The sequence below is a fragment of the Capra hircus genome, chromosome 2 (genome assembly GCF_001704415.2).
Source record: "Capra hircus breed San Clemente chromosome 2, ASM170441v1, whole genome shotgun sequence".
NCBI lineage: Eukaryota > Metazoa > Chordata > Mammalia > Artiodactyla > Bovidae > Capra > Capra hircus.
The window spans coordinates 118,893,479-118,913,768 of record NC_030809.1 but is presented as its reverse complement, the minus strand read 5'-3'; the positions used below and the strand labels follow the sequence as shown (position 1 = coordinate 118,913,768).

Below are 20,290 nucleotides of genomic sequence, written 5' to 3'. Positions count from 1 at the left end.
TATTTTAGTGTTGGTTTGGCCAAAAAGTTCGTTTGAGTTTTTCCATAACATCATACATAAAAGTCCAAATGAACTTTTTCAATCCAATAAATTTATTTCCATGAATTAAGAAGATATTCCCTACTCACAGAAACTTCTACTGAAGTATAATCCTTCACTTAGTCATTAAAAACAGTGTGCTTTGCATGTAATTTTTTACTTCTAATAAAATTATATTATGAATTTAGTCTATGTATATGTTTAAAGTGAGGACACATAGTTAAATGGGCTCCTTTAGTGGCTCACTGTTAAAGAATCTACCTGCCAACCAGGAGATGTGGGTTCGATCCCTTGGGTCAGGAAGATCCCCTGGAGAAGAAAATGGCAACCCATTCCAGTATTCTTGCCTAGCAAATCCCATGGCAGAGGCGCCTGGTGTGCAAAGGAGTTCTACAAGACTTAGTGACTGAAGCAACAACAGTAACATGTAGTTAAATAGGGTTACACGTGGAAGCATTTCAGATCTGCAAAGTGGCTTCTACACCTACCTGTGTGACTATTGATAAAGTATGTAACTTCTCATGCCCACTGTTCTATTTGTAAAGTGTTGACCAATATTTGTACCTACCTTACAGGGTATTATGATAATTATATGAGCGAACACATATAATACGCTTAAAACCGTTCTTGGCAGAGGCTCAATAATATTGGTCATTGTTGTTATTTCTTCATATTATCAATTTTTAAATTTTTATTTGTGTATTTTCTTAATTTATGCCTACCCAACAGTATTTGCTGGAGTTTACCATTCTCAGATGTTAATAAAACTTTTATTACACTTTTTCCTCCCTTAGGATTGGATTTTTTTTACCTTGACAGAGAACAGCATGAGAAGTCCTTGAGCAAACCAACTAAGAACAATGATAAGTCAGTGACAGTCTACAGTGATATTTATGAAAAAATATTCAGAAAGTTAGGGACTAAGTATAGTCAATTCAAATCTGTTAACCTTGGGGGATCCAGGTTATGTGCTAGGAAAATCACATATTTAATTGAAATGTAGAAGTAAAACCTGCTCCTTCTGTCCATTGCCACATCTACCTACACACATGTGCACACACACACACACACACACACACACACACTACCTGTATTCTGCTTGCTGAGGAAAATGGATGAAAACATGAATATTACCGCCTTCAAACACACACAAGTGTATATAAGGAAAACTGAAATTTAAAAAGTTATTATTTTAGGAATCTTCGAACAGAAACTTTCGCTTTCGCTTATTTTATATAACAGGCTTATCAGCATCTTTACCTTTCTAACAAAGCTAATATACCATATAATGTATGTTTGTTTTTTTACATATATGTTTTAGTTTGTTTATATGTTTGGGGTCTGTTTTAAATGAAATTGGAGCTGCTGCTGCTGCTGCTAAGTCGCTTCAGTCGTGTCCAACTCTGTGCGACCCCATAGATGGCAGCCCACCAGGCTCCCCCGTCCCTGGGATTCTCCAGGCAAGAACACTGGAGTAGGTTGCCATTTCCTTCTCCAATGCATGAAAGTGAAAAGTGAAAGGGAAGTCACTCAGTTGTGTCCGACTCCTAGGGACCCCATGGACTGCAGCCTACCAGGCTCCTCCATCCATGGGATTTTCCAGGCAAGAGTACTGGATTTGGGGTGCCATTGCCTTCTCCGAAACTGGAGCAAATATACTTAATTCTTCAGTTAATATGTGCATTATACTAGATGTCAAAAAGGTAAAATCCTTGTTCTTTAGGTAGAGGAAAACTTTCCAGAAATCAGCAAATTGACTAAATGTTTTCTTGTTTTTCCATAACTTGTTTTTGTCTTTTGAAAATTTTTAATATTCACCTGCCTTGATCACTCTTCTTTTTTTTTTTTTATTTAGTATTGAAGTCATAGTTTCACCTATGCTTTGTGTATACATGAATGTAATACTAACTGCTTTGACTTCCGAATCACATCTGAGGTCAAAAACAAGCATTTTCCTTATTTCCTTTGTGACTTATATTGTCTGTTCTTAGAACTGGAGTCATCAGAATGACATGTTAAGCACGCAGAGATGACTCCACAATGCAGTGCCATTTCCACTCACTAGCTGGTTGCTTTGTTACATCACTTGCTCTCAGAGCAGAGCCAAGAGGAATATAGGTGCAGGGAAGACAGATTTGTAGCTAAAGGGAAACTAAATGGAGTGGTCGTGTAAGGTCTTACCCGGGTAGGACACTCAAGGTGCTTGTTGTCAGCCAAACATTTGACAAGCAACCCCGATGGGCAGTGGTGGGAAGACATTAATGACAAAGTTCACCTTCATCCCAGTTTTGCCCTAACCCTTTTGTCCACTTGTATAATGTCTGGTTTTGAAAGACACAGATCCTCTGTGTTGTAATAGAAGGTCTCAGTATGCAAAAATCTCTTAGATACTGGTCTGCTACTCATTGAATGCCAAAAACGTAGTTGAGTGCTGAGCTATAAATGTCTGTGGTGCCTATGACTGAATGTATTTTTTCCTGCATGATCATCCATTGTGGTGTTTGTAAGTAGCAAAACAATGAGCCTGATTTGTTCTCCTTTGTAGAGCCAGGCCGAGGCCCACTACAAAGGAAGTAAACATGCCAAGAAGGTCAAAGCACTAGAGGCAACGAAAAATAAACCCAAAATGGTTTCTTCCAAGGACAGCGCAAAGGCTAATCCCAGCTGCTCCATCACTCCCATCACAGGCAACAACTCTGACAAATCAGGTCAATGACACTTTTTGTTCTTTACATTCTTTGTGTTCCTCCTGGTCCTCTGTCCCTACCCCGTTCTCTTCCCCTCCACTGTTGCATGTTACTCTCCATGATTTGTTTTTATAATATGAATATATTTCCTTCACAGGAAAGGTTGTGTGTTTGCACGGAATCTGAGCATTTGATATGTTACCATTCCATGTTGTTAAATATATACCTTTAAGTATATATGTGTGTGTGTAAATATATATATATATATATAATATATGCATGAAAACAAGTGGAAGCTTCTTGGTCACATTGTGTTCAGACAAAAATCAAGAAATGGGTCTAAAATACTGAGTTTATTATTCCCCTTTATTCATTTTATGTTTGGTTTTTGCAATGGACTTTTTCAGTCAAGAAATTCTCAAACTTGTTTATTAACAGACATTTTTTATTTTTTCTTACCCCAGTAAAGGGGAGTTGAAGGGCAACAGAGTAAAGTTTTTAGAGAGAGTAACACTATTAAGTGAATCTAGAAATGTGTCTAATAATAAAAGATATTGATTTTTTAAGGTCTTTGTAGACTTCCCCTCAGAGTTATAAATGAACTCAAAGATTTTAAAGGAACTTTTCACAGTTATGAACTGACTAAAACAACTTTATATAATCGGAAATGGGCTATTCATGGCCTGCTTAAGAAGAGTCTCTAATTCATAGTCCCAGTGAATCAGCAGTTTTTCTGAGTAGGTTCAAACTGAATGACTCAGGAAGAAGAGAAAAAAATTGTATTTCTAGTGGGTATGCCATGAAATTGGATGTTTAATAGGCTTTCACATGTTCACAGCCACCTGTCAGCACCTAAGATGGAGGAGTCGTTGCAGTGACTGCCTATGAAGGAAAACTGAGAGAATGGTCCTTTTCTCCTATGTTTGACTCTCTCTTTAGGCACGTCTCTGTTGTTGGAAGCACACAGACACACACTGCCCTTCTGATTTTCTTCTGCTCTCCAAATCATTATAGAATTTCAGGAGGAGACTTAAGAATGCTTTCCTGTGGTTTCCTAGGGGCTTGAGAGAAAAACAAATCCATTTGTAAGAGGAGGATTCAGAAAACCCTCATCGGACAAAGAAACTATGTAAAAAGGGACCATTATTGGTGAGGTCCCATAGATGCTGGTGCCCAAAGCTCTGAAGCCTGGAATGAATGAGCTGATTCAAACTTGGTGATAAAAGACTTTTATTCTCTGTGTGATAGGATCACTAAATCATGATACCTGATGAACAGATAATAAATGCTAAATTATTACATCATACTTCTCCCCTTCTAAAGAACAAAACCTTTTTTTGCATATTAGCAAATAAATCTTTAACCCAGACTTATCAGTTATTAGAGTCAAATATTATCTCCAGTTTATAAAACAGCAAGCCACGGTGAGGTCCACATTGTATCCGCTATTTGCCCAGCGTTACCCAGTGTTTGGAAGACCAGGATCCATCATCTCTGACTTCCTGCCTGATTTCATTTTCTACAGGATATTGTTGCCTCTATGAAATAATATTCTGAGAAAGGTTTTCTTACCTGAATTGTGCTATTTATCCACAGTAGTCCTTATAAGCAAACTGATAAAAACAGTGGAGGTTATTGTCACTCCATTCCTTCAGCTTATTTAAGACTTTACAAATAATCATGTTTGCCTAGCAGGTAATAGGAACACACCAAGATCAAGCACAGTAGTGGTATAAACAAGGAAAGAGAACTGAGATCTAGAAGAACCCTAGGAGATGACAGTGGGGAGAGAAAAACATCTTAAGCCCAGAGTCTCTTCTCCAGTAGCTGTGTGGTGGGCTTTAATCCCACATCCTCTGCTTCTTCTGCCACTCCCCTATGTATCCCCCAAAATACCTGTTGTCCAACAGTATTGACCTCACTCACCATGTCATTGTCCAGACTTGGATTAAAAGTCATGGAAGCTATATGTATTTGAGGGTTACCTCACTTTTCCATGTTTTTCGTACTCAAAATCTTGATAAATTATTAGGCAAGTCATTGGTTAGGTCATTCAAATTACTTTTTTGTTTCTTCATGTTTTAAATATTAATACTGGTGAAACATTTAATTTGTCCTATTATATCTAAAAAGCAATACCAAAGCTGTTGAAAAATGCCACTATTTAAAAATAAAGTGGGTTATATTTGCTAAATAGATATATGGGGTTTTTTTTCTCCTTCAACTAAATGTTGGCTTCTAAGCAAGAATTTACACATGTGTCTTGTACAATATTCAAGTTAAAAATTATAAAGTTTGCCCAGATGGGAAATCTGGTCTAAATAATGTAATACAAAACCTATTGTTGACCACCTAGTTCTAAATCCTTAAAAAGTTCCCTTTGTCATAACATTATTATGAGAGACAGTCATGACATTTTGGTAACTGGTTTTGATTTTAAAACCCCATTTTAGGAGAATAGGAGACCCAGGGACCACACCTTCATAAACAGTCTAGGTGGGCCACAGAGGGAAGGGGGAGGGAATAGGAAGGAGTGTGGTACTTAATTAACTGAAGTGTTTTATTTCAGACAACTCTGCCTGTAAGGAGTCAGCCAAAAAGTAGAGTAACAGTCACAGTGAGAAGTCGTGGTTGACTGATAATTCTTACAAGACTGAAATTCACTAGCATTGATTTTTTTCTTTTGAATGAAGAGTTCCTATCAAGTGAGTTTAAGCAGTGTCTATGTGAATCTGAGATATCTGAGTAAAAAGGGAATATGCTAGTAACATGATGTCTCAGCTACCAGATTTCAAAATCCAGGCATTCAAAGCATCCAAAGGATTTAGTGATTCAATTTCCTTTCTCACATTTAAGCATCAATAACTTAGCAATAGAGTATTGTTCAATGAGGGCAAATTCTGAGGAAGAGGGAATAGCCAACTTTTAAGAGAGGGAGCTTCTGGGAGTACAGCATCTGGGGATTCACTGAAAATCAGTCAAGAAAAAAATATCATCTCAAAGAATCTGACAAGAAGTATGGGACTGACAGATGATCTCACTTTACTCCCTGAGAACACCGATTATTTATTCTAAGAAGTGACCTAACAATCTTCTAAGAGCTAGAAAAGCCTTATTACCTGCTATTTTAGCAACTGGGGCAACATTTTTTACGATGCATTTGGAGACATAATTTGATCATGTTGTGTCTGGATCTGAGATTTGTTATAATGAAACTATCAGATAAAAAAAGTTCAGGGTATTATTGGAAGCTTTCTCTCTTTTTTTCTTTCAAATCTGTAAAGAAAATGAGTTTAAACTACAGTAACAGGGATTTCATTTACTATAAGAAGCTCTGACCACATGATTGAAAAAAGCTAAATATGTTTTATTTCAGGCAAGGATAGCTGTCCTATTCACTTTTTAGAAGTTAGAATAGAATTAAACATGAAATCCAAAGAAATAGCTTTCTAGTCTTCTGGGATCTATCCCCACTTTTCATGCTGTATCAGTGGGAGTTCAAAACTTTGTAGGAGGGAGGATAAATGTGCTTTGGGAAAATTGGGGTCAAGACACAGCAAGCATTAGGCAGCTTCAGGAAGATGGCTAGAACATATTGGCCAGACACTCTACCCAAATTTCTCCCTGGAGTTCAAGTGTCATAATGCCATATGACAGTACACTTCCCTGTGATAATATGCCCCATATATCAAGTTGAATGCTCTTTGTGACAGCATTTAACCACTCATAGCAGACTCAAAAAACAGAGCCTTTGGAAAACCTTTTTTTGTGAAAATAATGAAATATTTTGATAATCAACCTAGAGATAAAATATTGTGACAATTCAACCTAATGGTCCATATGTCTAGTCTTTAGCACAAGATTTTTTTTAATTAATTAGGTATCAAGATGGGGAAAATACACGTCTAGCTCAAAGTATATAAAGCTATTTAAAACTAAACAGCTTTTAATCAGTTGCTGTCTAAAAAGATGAAAGCAGATGGAATGATTCAAAATGCTATAAATATATTTATAAATGCAATTAAGAGCAAAAAATGATGGAACCAACATGTTCTGCTTAAAATGTAACAATAGGAATACCTTGGGTTTTTTCTGTTTATAAAATCCAGTCGTGTAACTATTTTCGTATGACCCTCTCAACAACTCGGTGACTGGTCAGGCTGAGACTAGTATCCCTCTTTCATACATGCACACAATAAACTCTATATCCATTTATTCACTCAGCAAGTATTTATTATCTATGCTAAGTTCAGTTCAGTTCAGTCGCTCAGTCGTGTCCGACTCTTTGCAACCCCATGAATCGCAGCACACCAGGCCTCCCTGTCCATCACCAACTCCCAGAGTTCACTCAGACTCACGTCCATCGAGTCAGTGATGCCATCCAGCCATCTCATCCTCTGTCGTCCCCTTCTCCTCCTGCCCCCAATCCCTCCCAGCTAAGTAGTGTAGTGCATTTATAGCATTTGCCATTTCTAGGGTACAACAATCAACAGAAAGACACTTTCTTGCTCCCAAGGAGCTTCCGAAGTAGTGGGGTTTTGTTCCTTTTACCGTATTGTCTCCTAGGGCTACAAAGAAAAATAACATACAGTAGCCATCTTCAAGCTGCTCCCAAAAATATGGCAACATTGAAGGAGCTGGGTCTTAGAAAAATGAAATGGCTTTGTGAGCTTGCACCACTCATATCCCAGTAGAGTCAGAGTAGGAACTTGGGGCTTCTTGTCCCATGCAGATTCCACTGTTCCCATTACTTCTAAACTTTCCTGACTTGGAAAAATTAATTCAAGTGTCCCAGTGGGCAAAGTCAGAAACCACTAACCCACTTTTTTAAGGACTATTGAGTAGGACTACGTATTACTTTTAAATTGTTTGCTGTCTCTTGGTATTTTTCAGCAGGAGAGGTGGCAGTGAAAGGGCCATTAAGGCTTTGTTTTATTGATAATCCTTCGTTTCTGTGCAATATGTTGTCTGTTTCATTTAACTGCAAGAGACCAAAGCTCTAGGAGTTTTAGAGATTTTTTCAAGGACAAGTTTGAATGAAAACACTCATTTTAGGTACATGGCAAGTGTTCTCAAAGCTCCTGCTTGACAGCTGTTGACTTTATGTAACTGGAGGCAGACACACTCCTTGAGATAGAGGTCAGCAGAGCACAAGAGCATCACCAATATGGCAGAGCCTTGGCTGCCTCCTTAGGGGTCCAGTGGATTTTCCTGAATATTGTCCACAATTGCAGTAGCATTTGGACCACCCCTCTAAAAGATTTCCACTGGGCACAGAAACAGTGTTTTTTTTATCCCTTATGTGTATGTGTGTGTGCAAGTCACTTCAATCTTGTCTGACTCTTTGTGATCCTATGGACTATAGCCCACCAGCCTCCTCTGTCCACGGGATTCTCCAGGCAAGAATACTGGAGTGGGTTGCCATGCCCTCCTCCATGGGATCTTCCTGACTCAGGGACTGAACCCACGTCTCTTGTGTCTCCTGCATTAGCAGGCAGATTCCTTACCACCAGCGCCACCTAAGAAGCCCTGTTTATCCTATACCCATGACCATAACATGGAGATAGAGATGACAGCCCCAGAAAATACCTAAGAAGGAAGGAAAGAAGTGAGGACATCTCAAAACCTGTTTTAGTTTTCAGCATAATGTGCTTTTGCATGGTGGGAATTCCTCAGGTGTGAACCCAGAGCAGTTATCAACTAGTACATCAGTACGATTTGCCTGGAAAGGCTACAGTTCAGCTTTTTATGGTCATCCCATTACTTTATGAAACTGCATTTTTCAATTTTGTCGAAGAGTTTTTCTGCCAAAGATACAAATGGAGACCCTCGCCTCGTCATTTTTATGGGTTCCCCTGTGTGTTTCACAGTTTTTATGTGTTGTTACAAATGGGGCTAAGTTTCCCATCTGACAGCTTCTCATTTCCACAGACTGCTGCAGGACTCCATTGATTAGCCAGCAAGGCCTTTGTAAATGCCTCTTTCCCCCATTTCTGTCTCTCGCACCAAGACCTTGTGCTGTTGAGTAGAAGAAAATGATAGTTTTCTGCTTTGGCAGCATCTGTCATTTTTAGACAAGCGCCGCCATAAATTCGGCATGCATCTACCCAAATTCAAGAGGCCAAGATTTAGTAGCCCTCATAAAATAATAGATTAACTATATTATGACAAACATCTTAAGGCTGAAATTCTGGGATACAATCATGTAGAACATAAATTGAGTCCCATCTGTCTAAAGAGAACAGACCATTATAGTAAAGCTCATATTTCCATGAAATGTACATATATCATTAAGACTTTCAAAGTCAATTTAAAAAATGAAACTGCCTCCATCTATGTCCGTGCACCTTGAATTTGACAGCACCATCCTGCCAGGCAAGGCTGATGACTCTTGTGTAGTCAAGTATTTGTCATCCTCTGGAAACTAACTTCTGAAACTTCTGAGCATTTTGTATCGCTTTAAAGTAATACCGAGCACTTATTGTCAGGCTCTCCACTTCTAAAAGTTATTTCCTAGTGTTGCTCTAAGAAAATGAACCAAAAGTTAAGACCAACGTATGATTTACTGAGGATCTGTTAACTTATGACTTACTGGGGATATGCTATAAACCATTATTTTAAGGCTTATATCATTATTAAAAATATTTCTCATCTTCAAACATATTTATTTTAACTAGCATTCATCTTTTTGATTATATTTATTTACAATTTTTCTGCATCAAATAGATATTGAAATATAAAAAGACTTTGTATGTACACTAAATTTTATAAATGTACAAACATAAATTCCCTTGAGATTTTAACAAAGATTATTACATTTTTATGACATTCAATTTATTTGCTTCAGGAAGAATTCTCGTATACTGACATATTTTCCTGAAATGAGTCAATCATGAAATAGAACAACTAAATAAATATTTGTAGATTCTGTTTGCAGAGCACTGGTTCTAGGTACTTTGGGGGATTCTGGGCAGTTCTGATGATGCTTATAGCCTAGTGCCGCACAAATTTAACTCTATAATTAGAGCTAAAAGTTTAGTGTTTTTCATAAAAACATTTCTAAAGTATTTTCCTTTTCCCTGACATCTCTCTCTGAGAATCAGGCTCGCTGTCGTGGACACTGGGCATAGTATTATGCAGTAATGGTTTGGTGCTCTCATTTCTATAGACCAGCATAACAATAAAACCTTCTATGGTGAAGAAAGTGATCTGTAATCTGGGTTGTCCAACACGAGTGCCATGAACTCTTCAGCTCTTAAAATGTGGTTTGTGCTCCTGGGGAGCTGCATGTTTAATTCTATTTAGGTAGCCACATATGGCTACCATACTGCACAGCACATGTATAGACTGTGGTACTCTTTGCTCTTTTGACTAGCTATGATTCTAGAGAAGGCATTCCCTTCTCTGAGACTCTCTTTTCTCATTGGTAAAGTGGGAGTAATGCCCTCCCTACAAAACAGTAATGTTGCTTGAATCAAATGAAATGATTGCAAAAGGACTTTGCAAAGTGTAAAGCATAATTAAAACAACTATTATTAATGTTCTTACAGTTTTGGAGAGGGAGGTTGTTTTTGGTCCTCCTGTGGGGTCTTATTTCAGCTACTTTCAATGAGAGGTGACAGCTGCCCCTTGTGGTAGTCAGCTATCATTATCTTTTATTATGCTGCACCTAATATAGTATATTCTAGAAAACAGATAAAACAGATCCAAGCTTATTAGACTTATATGCAAAAAAAATTACTTTAACAGCAGTACAACTGATAATTAATGTATATCATTATATGCCTGGTTCATTTCAGTTCAGCCACTCAGTCATCTCTGACTCTTTGCAACCCCATGGACTACAGCACACCAGGCTTCTCTGTCCATCACCAATTCCCAGAGCCTGCTAAACTCATGTCCATTGAGTCAGTTATGCCATTCAACCATCTCATCCTCTGTCGTCCCCTTCTCCCACTCTCAATCTTTCCCAGCATCAGGGTCTTTTCCAATGAATCAGTTCTTCACATCAGGTGGCCAAAGTATTGGAGTTTCAGCTTTAGCATCAGTCCTTCCAATGAATATTCAGGACTAACTTCCTTTAGGATTGACTGGTTGGATCTCCTTGCTGTCCAAGGGACTCTCAAGAGTCTTCTCCAACTCCACAGTTCAAAAGTATCAATTCTTCAGTGCTCAGCTTTCTTTATAGTCGAACTCTCACATGCATATAAGACTACTGGAAAAAGCATAGCTTTGACTAGATGGCCCTTGCTCGGCAAAGTAGTGTCTCTGCTTTTTAATATGCTGTCTAGGTTGGTCATAGCTTTTCTTCCAAGGAGCAAGCGTTTTTTAATTTCATGGCTGAAGTCACCATCTGCAGTAATTTTGGAGCCAAAAAAAAAAGTCTCTCACTGTTTCAATTGCTTGCCCATCTATTTGCCATGAAGTGATGGGACCAGATGCCATGATCTCAGTTTTCTGAATGTTGAGTTTTAAGCCAACTTTTTCATCTCTTTAAGAATTTCCCACAGTTTGTTGTAATCTGCACAAAGTACCAACGTCTAAACATTTTATATAGATTATCTTATTTAATTATAAAAATCCTTTGAGGGATACTAGAACATGAGACCCAGAGAGGGGAAATAATGGCTCAGAGTCATTCAGATGAAAAGTAGTTTCAAGGTCTCACCCAGGTGATCCCTCAAATTTGCTACCATGATACACTGCCTTTAGATGAAGGTTCATGAACTTTACTGTACATGCTTTTTGAAGACTGTTTGAGATTCTTTTTCACTGGGTCTGACATCTCAGAAATGTGGGTTGTTTCTTTCCCCATTCTACTTTACAACTGTTTTTTAAAAATCAATTTTTGAGTAGCTTTGGATAAAGATATAGTAACCAGGGTATGATTCTTGAGTACCTTTACCTACCTAGCATGTAGTAGAAAGAGCATAAACTTGTTTATTTCCACCTCTCACTGAATGTTTTACTCTGACTAAGTAATGTTCATTGACCTTCTCTTTCCCCATCCATAAAATGGGGGAGCTGATATCTACCTCCCACAGTTGTTGTCAGGAATAATGAGTGAATAAATGTGCCTGGCTCACTGAAGACACTGTCCTTTTGAGTTTATGACCATTTCATGCCATGCAACAGCGACCTACTCTTACATCCCTTTATGTGCTTGTTTTATTGCTGTTATTGTTTAGTCTGACTCTTTTGCAACCCCATGTACTGTAGCCCACCAGGCTCCTCTGTCCATGGGATTTCCCAAGCAAGAATACTGGAGTGGCTTGCCATTTCCTTCTCCAGGGTATCTTCCCAACCCAGGGATCAAACCCGAGTCTCACTGAAGGCAGATTCTTTACCACTAAGCCATAGTGAAGCACTTGATTTATTAGCTCAGTTCAATTATTTGCATTTTTGTCTTCATTCCAGGACATTAGGGTCTGATGAACCTGAGCTCTCCCAGTGGGACATTTAAAGATGTGGAAGGACCCTTCTTGCTCTTCTGTGCATATTTGTGTAATGCAGGAAATATCTTTCTACCTGTCTCCCACTGGTTAACGTATCATCCATTATGTCCCCTGCAGATGCTGGTATTGCATCCTGCACACAGCAGTCACATAGTCAGCATATATTAGACTACTATCATTAAGAAGAATTTAACGGGGTAAGCTCTGGTACCCCCCCCCCCAGAATATGAACAGGGCAACAAGACACTGCTGCTGCTGCTGCTGCTGCTGCTAAGTCGCTTCAAGCGTGTCTGACCCCATAGACAGCAGCCCACCAGGCTCCCCCGTCCCTGGGATTCTCTAGGCAAGAACACTGGAGTGGGTTGCCATTTCCTTCTCCAGTGCGTGAAAGTGAAAAGTGAAAGTGAAGTCGCTCAGTCGTGTCCAACACTCAGCGACCCCATGGACTGCAGCCTTCCAGGCTCCTCCGCCCATGGGATTTTCCAGGCAAGAGTATTGGAGTGGGGTGCCATTGCCTTCTCCAACAAGACACTGGTTAGCTCTGTTTCTTCATATTCAATAAGATGGACACCCCACCTCCTAACTCAACAATCTGTTCTATGTGTAGCTAGGGTATTAAAACAAGGGGCAACCCAAAACAACTTCATGTATTGAGGGAGAAAATTGAGTACTACTCATGAAGAAGCAGCCTCACCTGAAGCCCAGGTTGGCTACTGAGACGAAAGGAGCAGGAGGGAACATGGAATTAGAAGGAGAAACACAGCCCTGCCTGACAAGTCCCTGCTGGCATGTATGTCTTTAAATAAGGAGAAATCTGTCAGCCCATACATTTTATTTCTAACATCTTGCAAAAAATTCTTAGTATTTAAATTTTTGTTTCTTGTATGCTATTAATATATTAATTACTTAGGCTCTAGAAAGTATGTTCTTTGTCCTTTCAATATGAAATGACATAATTCATATCATAATAGAGATTATTTTATTCCTTGCTTTCAAATATTTGAATTTCAGATAGAGTCTTCAATGAATTTTGCCCATTTAACTAACAAAATGACTATATCTAAGGTAAAACAATTTGTCTTCCCTGGCACAATATCTTTGTCCTTAGTTCTCTGTTAACAAATAAAATATTTTCCTCCATGTGGAAATTAGTGTACTACATTTTGAGTTAAAGAGAAGTTTTTTATGTTATCCTTTTCAACAAAAATGTTACCCCATTACTGACCAATCCAGCGATGACTGTCTAGCAGATGTCATTTTAAGTACTTTGAAAAATCATTAGCAAATGTTCTATTTATGTTATTTATGGCATTTTAAATTGAGAGACTCCTTTTGGAAAGCAATGTCACAGAATAAATCAAGAACCATAAAAATGTTCATTCCCATAGATGAATTAACTCCTCTTCCTGTAATTTATACTAAGGAAATAATCCTAAATACAAAGCAAGAAAAATAAAATGATATACATGAAGACATTCATCACAGCATTAGTAAAAACTGAAAACAAGATGATCAGCTAGGGAAATTATTTTTTAAAAGTACTTATACCCCATAGAATATTATGCCGCTTTAAAGCAAATAAAAGTAACAACATGAAACAAGAGAACAATACATTAAATCAAAAAGTTACAAAATATATTAAAGCATAAGTTAGAGAATGGTTTTTTGGTGCATGTATTTACACATATTTATTGAGTTCCCATAGGTATCCAGCCTGACACTACACACTGGATACATGATAGTGAACCAGGCCAGTGTGGGCTTTGCCCTCATTAGAGCATCCAGCTGGAAGGGTACTACTGAACAGATGATGACAAGGTTGACAGAAAGAAAGGGATGCTGACCTAGTCTGGGAACGAAGGAAGAGCTTAGGCAGGAGACTGAAGCTGTCTCTGTCTGTTGGGAGAGACACAGAGGCTCTGGTTAGGGGTGGAGGGAAGAGGATTCTCAGAAAAAGGACCAGTACTGCCGACAACAGAAGATGTGAAAGACTGCCCTATTTAAACATCTGAGACAATGAAAGAACACTTGGGGACAAGAGAAGGAATTCAGGATGTTGGTGAGAAAGTAGTTGAAATGATGGTGAGGCACAGAAATGAAGGTAGTATGGGCACAATAAAGTGATGGGCCTAAACACAGTGGTTCTTTTTCTAAACTTTTAAGTTTTTATTCTGTTATTATTTATTTGGCTGCTTTCAGGTTTAGTTGTGGCATGCGGGATCTTTATTTGCAGTATGCAAACTCTTAGTTGTAGCATGTGGGATCTAGTTCCCTTATCAGGGACTGAACCCAGGCTCCCTGCACTGGGAGTGCGGAGTCTTAGCCACTGTGTTCCTGTGGCTGACTAGTGAAGCCTGTTCTCTGAATGGTGTTTTTAAACCCATAAAATGAAATTTATAGTTTTACAAAGGAAGCCAATTGTATTAAAATACCATTGTCAATGTTTGTTATGATACAGTATTATACCAATAATGGGTTAAATAAGATCTAACAGCTGGTCTAATATCTGCCATAATTTTGAAGTGTTGCTAAACAGTATTTAACCTTTCTATGACAACTGTGATATCTCATTTGAAAATATCTGACATGTATGGGTGACAAAGGCAAATATATTACCCAGACTGCTGTAGTTTGTTGCCTTCATTTATAATTGAAGGATATGGTGAATTTCAGTTAGAGATACATGAAAATATATCTTTTTGTCATCCAAGTTCATGGATCCTGAGAACTCATGGACCCCTTGGAAGTCCACAGACCCCAGGTTAAAAACTCCTGTTTAGTGTTTAAGAGGATTGTGGGTTTGTTGTTGTTGTTTTTTTTTTTTCTCTCTATTCTCCACATACCATATTACTTGCAAAAGAACTTCTTCTAATGAGTTGATGGAGCGTCCTTTCTATGACGTCTTTTCTAGCGTCCTACTGGTGGCCCAGTAGTAAAGAATCTGCCTGCAGTGCAGGAGACGTGGGTTTAAGATGCTGGTTCAAACCCTGGATGGGGAAGATGCTCTGGAGAAGGAAATGGCAACCCATTCCACTATTCTTGCTTGGGAAATCCCATAGAGAGAGGAGCCTGGTGGACTATAGTCCATGGGGTCGCAAGAGTAGGATGCAACTTAGAGCTAAACCACCACCACAACCAATGACTTAATGAGGTTTATATACCTTGGGGCACAGGTGGGCAGGAAAGAAACTCTTAGCCATTTTTTTTGTATTATAGTTGGGAAGCTCACAGTCTGCAGTACAATGTCATATCTCTTTCTTGCTCAATTTCATCGTGGTCACAGTCATAAGCCCCCATGTTGCAGTACCCCTAACCATGATGAGACACCCTAGACAAACCCCTTTAGAGATCAGGCTTCTTAAATCAATCTCACCTTTTTAAAGGAGACTTTCTCTGGTCGACAGACTTTTTCCTGCAACCTGTATGTCTTAAATATAAAGCTGGTTTTGACAACTTTGCAGTAAAGCAGCAGATTGAATTTAGGTACAAATGCTAGATTTGAAATGGAGAAGTATGATTGCCTTTTAGTGATATATTTTTGAGGGGTTGGTAGTTTCCTTAAACCTGGGCAGTCCAGCCCCTGAAAATCTACACAGTCTCCTTAGGGCAGGCAGTACCCAGCTAAGTCCATGCAGAATAAAAGCCTGTACCTGTCTCCTTGGAACAGCCTAAGGCACTAAACTTGTTGGCTGACAATGTTTTATACATTCTCTATTAGGTAAAGATAGACATTGTAGGTGAGGACTCAGTTTCCTCAGTACCTCTCAGGCTGACCTTTCCATCATCAGTGTGCTCCTCACCCTGCCTGGAGCCTCAAAGCTAAGCCTAAAGTCTGCATTCCTAAAGAAAGGAAGAAGGTGGGAGGGAGAGAATTCAAATGTCCCCCTTGTACCTTGTGAATGTTTCCTCTGTGAAGGGCCATTAGTTTAGAAGAAAAAGAACCTGTTCCTCATTCCACCTAGAAAATTGGTTTTTAATCTTATTCCTGGCTTTTGAATCGCTACTGGACCTACTCCCCGAGGGATTTGATTTGAGTGACATGAGTTACTTATTCTGTTTTCCATAATAAAGCTGCCTCAGAAATAACTGTGTCACACCTCTTGATGACAAATCAGAAAAGGGGCAATTTTTTAACCTGAAGAAGTCGAAATATGATTTCTCTATTGTATAAGTCAAATGACTGGAAAACTATACAAAATAGGAGAAAGCTGTTCATTAGATTCAAGGTCTAGCAAATAAGCCCTCTTTTGTGCTCACTTAGAAGTGACAAGTTCACTATATCAGTGCCAGCTCACTGATACAGAGTATAAGCTGCCAACTTCCAGCATGGAGATATTTGGAGATGCCACTGTTTTATCTGAGTGCAAGACTGGCAGCTTCTACTCTCCCATAAAGTGGCACAAGGGACAATGGAGCAGGTGTCATGTGGTGCTCAGACAAGGAGGGCAGTGACAATCATTTCATTGGGTCACAAAATCACTGAGGGGGGTGTAGCCCATTGGCCAGAACCTGATTGACACAGGCTTTCAAATGGAAAGGGCAGGGATGTCCTCAGTCACTACTGAGCCTGGCAGAAAATTACAGCACAGGACCTGTTTTGAACTTATAAAACTAGTCACCTGACTGATGGATCCTAAGTTACTTAAATACGCTTTATTTTTTTAATCGTAAGTGCATGCACATTCCGATTCAGTAGAGTCACTTTTATTTATAGATAATTTCCCATGCTTCCAGGATTAGTCTAAAGGCCAAGATATGAAAATTAGACATAAACATAGTTAATTAGGAATTAGCAAGCTTCACAGTGATAAACCATGCTTGAAGAGACAGGATTTCTGGAATTTAGCTAGAGCCATGGTAACGTGGCATGAGATGAAAAGAGCCCGCAAGCATCATATTGACCCAATGTATAATATTTTAGTGCTATGAGAATTTCATAAACTAGCTTTCATTTCCATGTCGGTACTTAGCTTTTTGGTGTTTTTGAGCTTGTCATGCAAGTCCTTTGCTTCGTTTTACATATCATAAGCCATATGGAGAATTCTATATGGCTTATTCTTTCCACTTTCAAACTGGTCCAACAATTCACCCTCAAGTGGGGCACTGAGATCAACATTTTCCAATGAGAAGTCTTGTGACTATCAAAGCAGGTGAGCTAACTAGCAGGTGTTGTGAAATAAGTCGGACAAGACTATACTACATGGGTAACCCTTGTGGACATTTGGAATTAGATCAAGTCCAAATGAGGCTCCTAGGTGGAGGAGACCTAGATGGGCGATTATAGGACTCAGAGTATACTGGGTCAGTCTCAGGCCACCTGCTAACGATTATGTGTATTAGGATTTGGGTTGGTCATGAGTGGTATCATCACTAGGATACAAAACCTGCATCTGATATCTAAAAGGGTGAGGAAAGTTAAATAATACCACAAGACATAGTACTTGGAATTTCTTAAAGAGCATTGTTGCGTAAGTTTATCAATCATGTAATTGTTGATAACTCAGATGAGTATCAGGTCAGTTCAGTCACTCAGTCATGTCCGACTCTTTGCAACCCCATGAACCGCAGCACGCCAGGCCTCCCCATCCATCACCAACTCCTGGAGTCCACCCAAACTCATGTCCATCAAGTCAGTGATGCCCTCTCATCCTTTGTCATCCCCTTCTTCTCCCGCCCTCAATCTTTCCCAGCATCAGGGTCTTTTCAAGTGGGTTAGCTCTTCGCATCAGGTGGCCGAAGTATTGGAGTTTCAGCTTCAACATCAGTCCTTCCAATGAACACCCAGGACTGATTCCTTCAGGATGGACTGGTTGGATCTCCTTGCAGTCCAAAGGACTCTCAAGAGTCTTCTCCAACACCACAGTTCAAAAGCATCAATTCTTTAGCACTCAGCTCTCTTCACAGTCCAACTCTCACATCCATACATGACCACTGGAAAAACCATAACCTTGACTAGACAGACCTTTGTTGGCAATGTCTCTGCTTTTCAATACACTATCTAGGTGTATCTAGGTTGGTCATAACTTTGCTTCCAAGGAGTGAGCGTCTTTTAATTTCATGGATGCAATCACCATCTGCAGTGATTTTGGAGCCCTAAAAAATAAAGTCTGACACTGTTTCCACTGTTTCCCCATATATTTGCCATGAAGTGATGGGACTGGATGCCATGATCTTCATTTTCTGAATGTTGAGCTTTAGGCCAACTTTTTCACTCTCCTCTTTCACTTTCATCAAGAGGCTTTTTAGTTCCTCTATTGAGTTAGACTCAGATGAGTATAGTATGATGTAATTTGTTACTGACTGCTTACGGTTACTGATTGGTCAGGTGGGTTGTTGGGCTACAAACCTCTGATGAGTTTCCAAACACAAAGAGCCCATGAGAAATCTTCCTGAGACCCAGACACCAGTTAAGTTGCAAAGAGGTCTGGCTATATTTTTGTGATATTTGTGTTTTCACATGTACTTTAAATTTTCTGGCAAAGGTACACGCTTATTATTTATATGTAAGTTTGTGTAGGATTCCTAAAGATATATATGCATTGATATTTGATATGCATATATAAACATATATATAAAACCTTTGGAAATAATTATTCAAGTACTATACATAATCAATGGCTGAAATGTATTTATCCATTCTATCTATATTCATTTCACTAGTTATGATTTGGCTGTTAACAGTGGATTTTTCTAGTATTTTTACTTGTGAGGCTAGAAAACACTGCAGTGAGTTACATATTCCTTACTTCAGCAAACTTATTGTCCACCTATGGTTTTCTGAATATTGGACACAAAAGTGAATTAAAACATTGTTCTAGAGCATAAGAATATCTCTATCCTGGTAATACATTTAAGTGTGAAACATTGTAGTTAGTGTGAGATCAAAATATAATTATATGAAGAGGATTATGAGAACATAGAGCAGGGGTTGAGAGGGAAAGACTTGGAGAGTAGACTGGAAGTAACAATATCTCTAAAGAAGTTTTATGATGATCCAAGGAGGATAAAATGGGGGCCTGAAATGAGGCAGGGGCAGATGGTAGATGCTGAATAAATGTCTATGGGATGAAAAGGTGAATAAGGCTACAGAAGAGGTATTTAGGAGGTAGTATCAATAAATTTTGGTCATTCATTAAATGTAGAGGATAAAAGAGGAAAGAATTCAGGAGTGTTTGCTGACAATTCTGATACAACTGGAAGGTCATCAATTGACGGGCACTTCTTGGAAGTATTCCTATGTGGAGCAGCTCATTCATTCAGTATCTGGCATGTTGAGTTGGAAATACCCAGAAATATATGTCCACAGACTGTTAGGGAAATGGAGGGAGGGTGGTTTATGAACCTGTAGAACTTTGACCTGTGATTTTAGGAGTCTCTGTCAGTGTGGTAGAGGAAGTCACTGGAGTGAATTAGATCACATAATGCACAAAGAGGACAACAAATGACCTTGAGGGATGCCAACACCTAGAGGCAGGCAGAAGAATAGGAACTGATGAACAAGTCCTGGATGAGCTTTTATTGAGGCTGAAGGAGAACCAGGCAAGGGCAGGGTAGTGGACATCAAGTGGGTAGAGCATTTCAGGAAGGAACTTGTATGCCCAGTGCAAGAGAAGACTAAAGAGAGACCATTGGCTTCTGCAGATGGGTACGGATGGACAGGGAGAGAGGAATGGGAAAGGGCCACTGCACAGGACCACTGCAAGTTCAGTGCCAAAGAAAAGATAAATGGAAAGCTCCATGAGAGAACCAAGTCAGAGGCTTTGGAACATGAAAATGTTAGCATTTTGTAAACAGAAAGAACCTAATAGAAACAAAATAGAGCTACAGGAAAGAGAGAAGAGATTTAAAAGATAGATAGTCCAGGTGGAAGCACTTACCTTTCCTCAGAGATGCAAACAATAGGTGCAGAGGGAAGAAACTGTAACATCAGTGGGAAATTCATCCAGCTGGGCCATTTTTCTCAGGAATGGAAGGCCAGACATTTGCTCATGAGAGACTTGCAGTGTTTATAATAGAGGACTTAAGAAAAAGGGTAAACCTGCCTTGGGCAAGCTGACTGGTTGTGTATATTTCCTTTATAGAAACACTTGTTTTCCCATTTGTCTGATT

General features: G+C 39.0%; 1 protein-coding gene across 3 annotated transcripts in view; it reads left to right on the top strand.

The window, feature by feature from the left end:
• The window catches only part of ZNF385B (zinc finger protein 385B), a 480,906-nt gene that overhangs the window by 441,677 nt on the left and 18,939 nt on the right, over positions 1–20,290 (top strand). For all 3 annotated transcript variants that reach the window (XM_018065263.1, XM_018065260.1, XM_018065272.1), the window contains one exon: positions 2,585–2,747. In XM_018065263.1, coding sequence (XP_017920752.1) covers positions 2,585–2,747 — 163 coding nt within the window. The remainder of the gene's footprint in view (positions 1–2,584; positions 2,748–20,290) is intronic.